Below are 11,027 nucleotides of genomic sequence, written 5' to 3' on the forward strand. Positions count from 1 at the left end.
CCAAATTCTGTGCATCCAAAGCATCCATCACCTGACACCTCCACAATCCAAAATTGATCTTGCCATCGAACTTCGGAACATCAATCTTCGTGTTATTGATGCTCAGACTCTGTATCGCCTTTGTTAGAGACGAACCTGACGTGCTTGCATCTCCCATGTTGTCGATCTAGCTCTGATACCAATTGTTGTGCGCGGCGGAAGCTTTCTAGGGCAACACGAACATAACTCGAACTAAAACCACAAACAATATGCAAACCACAATCACAGCAAGAACACACAATTTACGTGGTTCGGCAAGTTGCCTACGTCCACGGGGCAAGGAGGGGGGAGTTCTTTCTACTAGAAATCAAGAGAATACAAATAGGGTTACAAATCTCTCAGACCAAACCCTAAAACAAAGCTCTAGATCTCTCAAAGCTCTCTCACAATTGGATGCAATGATTCTCTCTCTTTGGCTGCTCAAATTCGTCCAACCTCTTCCCTAAACAAACAGGTTTAGGTATATATAGAACTTACAAAACGAACCGGGTCGAAAACCTGAAAAACTGATATCCGCTTCGTCGGTCGACCGGCCCGGTCGACCGCGATCAATTCCGGTCGACCGGCCCGGTCGACCGATCACCATCCAGCAGAAGCCCCAAAAATCCAGAGAGCCGTCGGTCGTCCGCACCGGTCGACCGAAACATCTGCGGTCGACCGGGCCGGTCGACCGACCTCCTTCCAGACGCACAGGAACCCTTGTGCACGAATCCGGTCGACCGGACCGGTCGACCGCCGCCTGTTTTTCCTGATTCTGCTGCTGATGCTGAAATTCCTTCAAGTCATATGATATACAATTGTATAAGTTGTTTCTATAAGTTTATTGTACAAACAACTTATTATAAGCTCCAGCAATACCAAACAGGCTCTTCGATTCTCTGCTCTTTGCAATGGGTCGACCGGACCGGTCGACCGCCGCCTGTTTTTCCTGATTCTGCTGCTGATGCTGAAATTCCTTCAAGTCATATGATATACAATTGTATAAGTTGTTTCTATAAGTTTATTGTACAAACAACTTATTATAAGCTCCAGCAATACCAAACAGGCTCTTCGATTCTCTGCTCTTTGCAATGCATTTGGTCTTCACTCGTAATTTTTAACGTTTTTCGTACAAATAAAAATATAAGGTGTTTTAAACAAAGAAATATAAATAGTCGNCCCTCACAAAAGGAAAAGATAAAAAAAAGAAAAAAAACTAATATACCGTTTATTCCCTTAAAAATTCGATAATTACAGTCTTTCATGCTTTGTGTCATGCACCAATATACTAGTAATAATTGAAAAAAGGGAAAAATGTTTCAAGGCCCCAAAACAAAAAAGCGGATGTGGGCAGGCCCCCTGTATTTTTTTTGGTGTGACAAACCCCCCAAATGAAGTCTTTGGTTGTTAGTTCTTTATCCTTTTATTCACTTAGTTGAGATTGTGCCGCACATTATTAACAGGGGATATGCTTGTCAAACTAGAATACCTATTTTTCTTATTATACACAAATACAGTATAAAGATTATGGACTAGCTACGATTAGTTTTTGAGATCCATACAACTTTGGGCTAAAAATGTAGATAGGCCCATCATTTAATCGCTAAAATTAATCTTTTTAAGTCCATTGTTCCCGCGGACCTTGTTAATAGATTTTGAGTTAGGGATCTATCTGTATTAAACTAAATCTTCAGAGGTCCATCTACAAAATAACCCGAATGCCTTTGTCGTCCTCTTTACATACTGGTTAATGCTAATAAACCTCCTATCGTATCACTCAGATATAAATAGACCCTCCTATAATTCTATTGGTGCAAATAAACACTTTTTTTGCTCTTTTAAGAGCCAAAAAATATTAACAATTAGGATGTATCCGCACCTAGGGTCCAAGAGTAAAAAGAAGGACAGATTTTCAAAACAAGCCATTTTTGAAATTTATTTTTAAAAAACGACCTGTTTCAACTTTAACTATCAAAACCGACACAGTTTCAACCTTAGGGCTGAAACTGGCTCGGTTTTGACGAAAAAAAAGTTCTCAAACTTCACGGGAATTGAACTCTCGTGAAGTTTTTTACATAACAAAACTTCACCAGACTTCAGAGGCTGAAACTAGGTCGGTTTTGGTAATTAAAGTTAAAACATGTCGTTTTTGTGGAATATTTTTGCAAAAAGTTTGATTTTGAAAATTTGTCTGTAAAAAGAATTTACGAAGAATTTACTCGAGGGCTTTATTTGTTGCAATGAGAGCTACAGGGTCTATCCTTAATAAGATAATAACTTGTCAGATTCCTTTTCCTATCATTTCATCAAAATTTTTATATCCCAATTAAAAAAAAATCCGATCAGTTCCTTTCGAAGTACAAAAGACGCATAAATGGAAAACCCTAGTTCCATTTCTTCAGAAAAACGACAAAAAATAACGAAATATTACTTAAGGTTTGTTTCTTTTGCTATTTCCCAAAGATTTCTTTTAGATTTTTCTTATTCCTCTTAATTGATTTCCAAGACCCAAAATGGCAAATTCTGTTGTTGCATTATCTAATTTGTTTTCCGTGTATTTGCTTTTATTTCTTCTCAGTTGAAACCAATTTATCAATCAACGACTCGTTGCTTAGAATTTACTGGAATTGGCCGGAGCTTACTCTCGTTTGAAAGTTTGGAGCTGATTCAATCTCGTAATGGAGGTTTCAGAGCTATTGATATGCGAGGTTAGATTTTAAATATTCAGTTCTTTATTCTATAATTATTGTCAATAAGTTCTACTGTATTGCTTGTATTGTTTGGGATCGCATTTGAAGTAGAAATTTGAAGCTTTTATATGATTATAGAACAACTAACAAATAAATGCAAGATACCATTTATGCTATATTCTTGTTACATACACCCCTCCTCGTGGTAAGTTTTTTGGGTTTTTGTTTTTGGCTTTGATGATACTGTCTTTCTTACTAACGCAGCGCAGAAGTAATAAACATTAGAATTCACTAAGGGGTGTTCTTTGAATCCACAAAGAATAATCTCTGAATCCACGAAAAAAATATTATAAAAGAAATTTATTGATAAAAGTGGTCTCATTCATGAGGTTTACAATCATTCTTCTTAATTGAAAAACAAAACCCACTCCTAATAAGAACATAATTACAATTAAATAGAAAGTATTAAATCCTACCCTAAAAAGACTCTTTATAATAGAGGAAACAAATCATGAATCAAAATAGAATTTGTTTCCTAATCTAATTTGACCCCAACATTAAAATTATTTCCTATTCTAAATTGGCTCTAACTTTATTACTAAAAATAAATTAAAAGCTGATTATTTCTGAAATATTGTCAAAACGGATGTTACTGATGGGATTGTGGGATTCTGCCAAGATGATTGACCCCGTCCCGTCGTGATAGGCGGTTTCTATATTATATAATATGTTAGAATCTGCTTTCCGGATTGGAAGATATTGTTGTTTTCTTGTGGTCAATTAATTATTCATATGTATCTGTATTTAGCTCGTGAAGATCCCACTTCTCCATGAATTTCATAATTATGCGTCCTACATCAGTCTCCCTTTATTGAAAGAAGCTCGACCCCGAGCTTATATTTGTTTGAATAGCAACTTCCTTGATAAATATTTTTCTTCTTCTGCATCAATCAACATCCGCCTTATACTTAGCATTGATTTTCTCCATCTGTTCTTTCACCTTTTTAGCTAGGGCTTCTTCTGAATCAAACTTTGGATGAATATTTTTCATATTATTTTAATGTGACTAACGGCACGTAGATCTACAGATGACTTGAAAGACTCCTCCAAATATGTTCCATGTTATATCTCATATTATATTGTTGGAAGTGTCATCAAAATCTTCTTAAAATTATTCACAACCTTTGCTTTCAGAGAAGAAAGTTCTCCTTCATACTCCATACACAATTCTTTCATCTCATTTGCCTCGAGCCATCCACCAAATAACTTACACATATAATTAATTACCTCCTTTCTAATTTATCATTCTCCTTCGTCTGGACAACATCAATATGTGTAACATCACTCACGGTATCATGCTGAATATCCTTCTTTATTAACATATCACCATCAACCTCAAGATGAATCTTAATGGTGGCTGAATCTTTCTTTTCAGTGGTTAGCGCCGTGTTGTCTGCCATTAGAGAAACCTTCTCCTTGACAATCTCTGTCTTAAATACCTTTGATTCTATGATTGATATAATTGATAAAGTTTTTGTTGTTGCTTCTTCGGTGCTCCTCATAAATTCAGACTCTTTCGCAGTGATGAATTGATATCTATTAGTTTTGCCATAATCATAATTAGTTTAACTTTTTAAAAACATCCATGATGAAGGTTCTTTGTCGTTCTGCTCAAGTTCTCGCTCCACCTTCTTCACTAGACAGATCGTGTCGGCTAAGGTTAGAGAATCTTTCAAAGACACCCGACATTTTTTATAGTTAGAAGGTAAGAAACCATCTTTGTCTGTGTTCGAACCGGATCATTCCCTTGATGGTATCGATTTATCAATACTTCATCCCATCATGTAGATGCTTTTCCGTTAAGTCTGTAAATCACTAATTTAACTTTTTAATTTTCTGGGATTATCTCATAATCAAAATATCTATCCACTTCACCAATTCTATGAAGGAAATCATCAGCATGAAGCTTTTCATTGAAGAATAATACTTTAATCCTCTAGCGTAATAGTTCTTCTTTCTTCGATAGCCTCTACGATCATCACCGTAGGATTTATCTTGCAGAGTTGGATCTCGTCGTTGGCGACCATCAACGCGATTTTGAACTCATCCCGGATCAGACGGTCTACTGCCAACGCAAGTCTGTCTATGAAAGTCTTTATCTGAGTAACTCTCGTCTTCAACTCATCGAACTCAATTAGGATAGCATGGGCTTCATCGCCTGCTATCAGATCAGAGAAATAGGGCTCTGATACCAATTAACGCAACACAAAAATAATAAACATCAGAATCCACCAAGGGGTGTTCTTTGAATCTACAAAGAACAATCTCCAAATCCACGAAGAGCTTGGATAGAAGAAATTTATTGATAAAAGTGGTCTGATTGATGATGTTTATAATCATTCTTCTTAAATAGAAAAACAAAGCCTACTCCTAATAAGACCATAATTATAAAAAAACAGAAAGTATTAAATCCTACCCTAAAAATACTCTCTATAATAGAGGAAACAAATCATGAATCAAAATAGAATTTGTTTTCTAATCTAATTTGACTCTAACATTGAATTTATTTCCTAATCTAAATTGACTAACTTTATTACTAAAAATAAACTAAAAACTGATTATTTCTGAAATACTATAAAAAATGGGTGTTACTGATGGAATTGTTGGATTCTGCCAAGATGATTGACTCCGTCCTATCGTGATAAGTGATTTTCATATATAATATGTTAGAATCCGTCTTCCGGATTGGGAGATATTGTTATTTCTCTGTGGTCAATTAATAATTCATCCGTATTCGTATATGGCTCGTGAAGATCCCACTTCTCCATGAATTTGATCGTTATGCATCCTACATCACTTACACATTATTATGCTTATGCCTATAGCTTCAATTGAGCAAGAATCCTTGATTCATTATGGCTTGTATTCTGATGGAGAGGAGCCAAATTTGTTATGCATGTATATAGACAGCATGAGGAAATCCTACGCATTAGATATTCCTAACCACGTGTTGGTTAATTATTTCTATCTAAATAATGAATGTGTAGGGTGTGACTAAGATACACTAATATCTATTTCATAGCCCTTACTTAATTGTATCAATTAATTTTTTCTCTTAATTTGGGTTTAGTAAGTTTGTAAATAGACAAATCAACGTTGACCGAAGCCGTTGCAAGTGCTATGTTACATAACAACCACACTGAATCTACAATCATCAAAGGAGTGCCTAAAGTCCTATTTCAATTGGCATTTACTTTCCACAGTTAGAAGCATCTTGTAGAGGACAACTTATAGCCTTTATTTTTTCCTTATTCAATATATATTTAAAAAATACCATTACTATTTAATTTTGGAATCGTAAAGGAACCGAAAGGGAAACTAGAAGGATGTCAAAACTATTTTGCTATTTATGAAAACATGAATATATGATCTTGATGTACATAAATATAAGAATAATGTAATATGACAGATCCATCCACTAGCTGAAGTCTTCAAGATTTTAATATTTGTAATTCATTTTTAGAATTTTAAGTACTCAATATATATTAAGAGTGCTTAATTATTATAATATCTTCACAACATATAGAAAATAGCCCTTTGTTCGTTATGCAACTATCTCCAATTTATGTATCATTGTAACTTTTTCATCAATGTTTTACTAAAATTCTTCCTTCTATTAAATTTTGTGACATTCTCTTTAATGAAATCTTGTTAATATTTAGATTTCATTTCAATTTAAATTTTAGCAAGATTTTTTTTGGAATTTAAAAAAATTGGCATTGGGCTTGTAGGCCCTAGGCCGATCTGGGCCGACCCTAAGCCTGAGGCGCCCAAGCTTTGGGATCAGTCCGGTCAGTGGGCCGGTCAGGACCAACACAAGATATCATGACTAGCTTGTGTTGCCAAATGAGTTTACTTTTGAATAGTAACCGTTCGCTGCTAATTAATTTGATTTTAATTCAAATCAGAAACGCTTGGCAGACATGCCAGATAACGTGACACTAGCAACAAAAATCCATGCAAAAAATAAGATAAGAAATCTTCCTAAAATGCTATAAATAGATAACCTCTATCTTTGTTCATTAAGTCCTCCTATCCAACTTGTACTACCATAATGTTCTTCCCTGAAAATTTAGTTCCTCTTTCGGTAAACTAAATTTTTTTGATAAACCCTTTTATTTATTTTTGCTTGAGCACATTTTGGTTCCGTTCTTTGATGACCTAGTCTTTCTTTGAATATCTTTATACTTGTTTTTTTTTAAGAAATTTTCTCTATGTTTCGCATAAGAAGTTACAAAAGGAAAGAAGTCTTCAAGTTTTTCATGACTTTTTGGTACCATGTTCTATATTTCCTTCCCTTTCTTGCTAAAACATAATATTGAAAATAATACTTAATCTGAGTCACCTAGCAAAAGAAAATTGTGATCTTCAAGAATCTTGTCTTTATCACTTCATTTGTCTCGAATATTTTATCTTGCTCCCCATCTTTGCTCTCATCCATACTTGTTTCTCTGTGTTGCATGGTTGAGAAATTTCCTTTTGTTTCCTCAGGGTGACGATGCATGGCATTTTGATTTATATTGTGGTATCTAGACATTGGATGGTGTTCTCAATTTTTTCATCAAGAGAAAGGTGCAAAAAATTCTTCCTTTAATGTTTATATGTATTTATATTTTTTTCTTGATTTGTTGGAATTTTTTCGTAATAAATACTATATGAGGGTATAATTGTTAGCATTATTGTTATCTATATGTTGTTTAGTTGTCTATTTTAATTTCTGCACTTTCTCGTATATTATATTCTTATTTATGTGGATAAACTATCAAATAATTCTTAAGGGCCTTTGCACTAGATCCTACAACAAAGAGATGCTAAAAAGTTAGAAAATTGTGTAACCAGCTTGATGTCCAGTTGCATTTTAGAGCCATGTACATGGAGCAGACAAATCTTACCATCAATCAAGTGTTTACAAGTGTTAGAGGGTACCTTTTTTTCCTAAAAAATATATAGTAACAGGGTTTATTGTAACCATTCTTGCTTGCAAGATCTTCTATAACTGTGTACGAACTTACTATCATGCTTTGGCAAGACATCCTTGTTCTATTGAATTTGGCAACAATATTCCTGTCTCCTTTTCACAAACTACGCAACCTCTAATACCTAAATTTGTCAAAAAACTATTTTGTTTATTTTTTAAGGATTTTGCAAAAGTCATTGGTGATGGGTCCCTCCCGAATCTAAGGTTCAAGTTTTTCTCTTTATATGAAGCATAACCGAAAAGGGAGATATAACGTTAATGTATTTAATAAAGCATAAAGTGCATGTCGCCGACCCAAATACTGGGAGACAAACGTTTTTGTTGCTATTGTTATTTATATAGGTCTTATAACCTGGTAGAATGGTAAGTTTATTTCTAAACCTTGATTTTAGGAGTTTTGTTAAATTTATCATATTATACTTCTAGTTAAACAAAAAACTCTTAGAACTTTAGGTGTAAGTATTAATCATATATTAATTTGACATAGAATGCAATCCTTACCATTTAAACATACTTCATCAAATAGTTGCGGATGCATTATAATAAGTTGTGTAACATAAAAACTATAATAAGTTGTGTAAGTATTAATGTCGGAGAGAGCGGAGCATTGATAGAGTTCAGAAGAAGGATCCTCAGACACGTCAATGTGGAATCTGAGTGGAGCAGGATAAAGCCGACTATGGTTAACGTTAGCAATGTCCATCATGGACATTAGAGCCTGCTCCGGCCATTTTGAAGCTAACTAACCCTCTTCTATTTCTATCTAGTTGGTCATCTTTTCACTTTCTCTTGCTTAATGAACTATGTGCAAATCCCATGGCTATTTATAGAAACGCTACAAAGATGAAGACATAGAAGGGACTAATGTCTTTATGTTACACAACTTATTATAGTTCAGTAAATAATAAAAAAGGCAAAACCAACATCTTTTTGGTCTTATAAATGCCAGGAAAATCTCTCTAAACTTCAATGGAAAATGCAAAATTATAGAACCTATAAACAATGAATGAATAAAGGTTCAAATTATAAATTTTGAAGAGTGTATGTGCAAAAGAGAAAAAGCCTTCTTGCACAAAATTTCATTGCTTGTATAGCAAATGGTGTAGCACTAAGCTAGAACATATGGAGGGGTTCTGTAATCTAATCTCAAGTTAACCAACTTTTCCAAGTTCCTCTTGAAATAATGTTAATAGTAGTGAGTACACTGAGTAGTAGAGACTTGTTGTCCGTTTCCAAGGTCCTAGAATAGTCTGACTGTGTGCTCTTAGGGTGAGGAGAATTGGTAAGTTAAATTGTTCATATCAGTGCCTCTGCGAAGATGCTCAATACAGATTCATACATAAGAGTTTTCTAGAAGCTTAGTAACATCTTCAAGAAGGAATTTAAGGATTTCTTATGATTTCAATTTGATTTTAAGAGGAGCAGCTTGATAAGCGCCAAGGCCCATCCTCTATGGGCAGTGAGATGATGAAATAGGCCAGTGGGCTTCAGAGAGCAGCCCAACCCATTAAGGCGATATTTGTGACCACTAACCAGAGGACCAGGCCTCAGTCTTCATGCTCAGCTGCTAACATGAGAGATTTGTGGTATAGCTCTTACTACTCTTCTCCTGTCCATAACAAACCTTGAACTCTCCTTAATGGGTTAATGAAAAGACAATTCATGTCAGTTTGTAATTAATGCAATTCGTAGACACTCCTTAATTGGTTTCAAGTCTTCTAATAATCCAGCTATCTTTTGCAGAACCAAAAAACAAGCGTCATGTTTCTCTCGTGCACTTAGGTAACTGTGCAATTAAGTTTGTAACGTTTCTTTTTAGAAAAGTACTGTAATTTGTGTCAAAGATATTCAAATGTTTGACTAAAACTAGTTTTACTGTAGAAAGGGATAGAGAGAAGAATGTGACACACTGTCACATAATGATGAAGTTAGCTTAATCGATACCACCAAAGAGCATTAGCCCTCGAGCTAATTAATGTGCCAATCCGAATTCATGCATTTTCTGCATGACAAGTTAAAAAACTGTATATTCCCGAAGTCAACTCTGCTCAAGCTTTAACCCTTCCAATTTTACTCCCTCCTTTGTCTTCATCTCCATTGCCTTTCTATAAATAGCCACAGATTTGAACAAAGTTTATTCAGCAAGAGAAAGTGCAAAGAGGGTTAACTAGATAGAGTAGAGGAGAGTAGAGGAGTGTTATTAGCTTAAGAATGGCAGAGGCAAGCTCTAGTGATGCAATGGTGATTGCCAACATTAACCATGGTCGCTTTTATCCAGCTCCGCTCAGATTCCACATTGATGTGGTAATGGATCCAAGAGTCTTCTTCTGGACTCTCATAATGTTCCACTCTGCCATGGGCACCAGGTTCATGTATGTAGTGAATTACAGCTTTCCGTTTCGTTGTTTAGCATTTTCTTCCCTCCAAATTTAATAAGACGATACATGCATCTGGTTTTATTAGTTATTCAAGAATAGTATGAGTTGATTAACTAATTATTTGATTTTATTGCTTTCTTTGATGGACAAGGCATCCTTTGATTGGAGGGGAGAAACTGGACTTGTTTCTCTTGTATTTTTTGGTTACACAAAGAGGAGGAATAGAAAAGGTGATGTTCTTTAAGTTCTATATTAATTTTGATTTTTATATATACTTAGTTTATTCTTTTTGTAATAATATACTAAATTTAATCTTTTTGCAACGTAAGGCAATTGTTGACAACAAGTGGAGAGAGGTAATTACAGAACTCAACATACCGAGGACTGTGACCAACAGGTCCTTTGTGGTGAAGAAGCACTATTATAAGATTCTGTTCCATTATGAACAGGTCTATTTCTTCCGGCGTCAAGGACCTGTTGTTGCTCCATCGGGTGAGTCCTATATAGAACAGTTGATGATCATAGTTATGGCTTTCACTGATGAAATTATGAATCTACAAATTTATGTTCTAAATGTAATTCATCTTTTTAGCTAAAGAAGTTATTGACTAAAAAAAAATCTAGATGACCTGTTAATAACTTGCAGGAAATCAGCCAGGGAGTGATCATGGTCCTCAGATTGTTGACAACTCGAGGCTCGTTATAGCAGAAGGTGACATCTAGTTTTTTTAGTTTTGATTGTCGTCTTTATCTGTTATTAGTTTCATCACTTGATATCATTATCACAATCACTCTCCTGAATAAATACCAAGCTTATAGATTTTATTCATCTTGTGCATGTTTTAACTTAAGAGAGTAGGATTCTTTCTTGTTTTAGGCCTCTAGTCATGTTAAACCTCTGAC

General features: G+C 34.8%; 1 protein-coding gene across 10 annotated transcripts in view; it reads left to right on the plus strand.

Annotated features, from left to right (window-relative positions):
* The window catches only part of LOC109825670 (high mobility group B protein 15-like), a 25,682-nt gene continuing 16,969 nt past the window's right edge, over positions 2,315–11,027 (plus strand). For 5 of the 10 annotated variants that reach the window (XR_002243070.1, XR_002243068.1, XR_002243071.1 and 2 more), the window contains exons 1-6: positions 2,319–2,454; positions 2,597–2,726; positions 7,260–7,340; positions 10,276–10,354; positions 10,454–10,616; positions 10,771–10,836. Coding sequence is in view for 4 of the 10 variants with exons in the window: in XM_020392535.1 (XP_020248124.1) it covers positions 7,267–7,340; positions 10,276–10,354; positions 10,454–10,616; positions 10,771–10,836 (382 nt within the window). In the remaining 6 variants the exon portion in view is untranslated. Of the gene's footprint in view, positions 2,455–2,596; positions 2,727–7,259; positions 7,341–10,275; positions 10,355–10,453; positions 10,617–10,770; positions 10,837–11,027 lie in introns of all 10 variants that reach the window. The other 5 variants (XR_002243073.1, XR_002243072.1, XM_020392537.1 and 2 more) reach the window with 4 other exon arrangements.

The sequence above is a fragment of the Asparagus officinalis genome, chromosome 10 (assembly GCF_001876935.1).
Source record: "Asparagus officinalis chromosome 10, Aspof.V1, whole genome shotgun sequence".
Lineage (NCBI taxonomy): Eukaryota > Viridiplantae > Streptophyta > Magnoliopsida > Asparagales > Asparagaceae > Asparagus > Asparagus officinalis.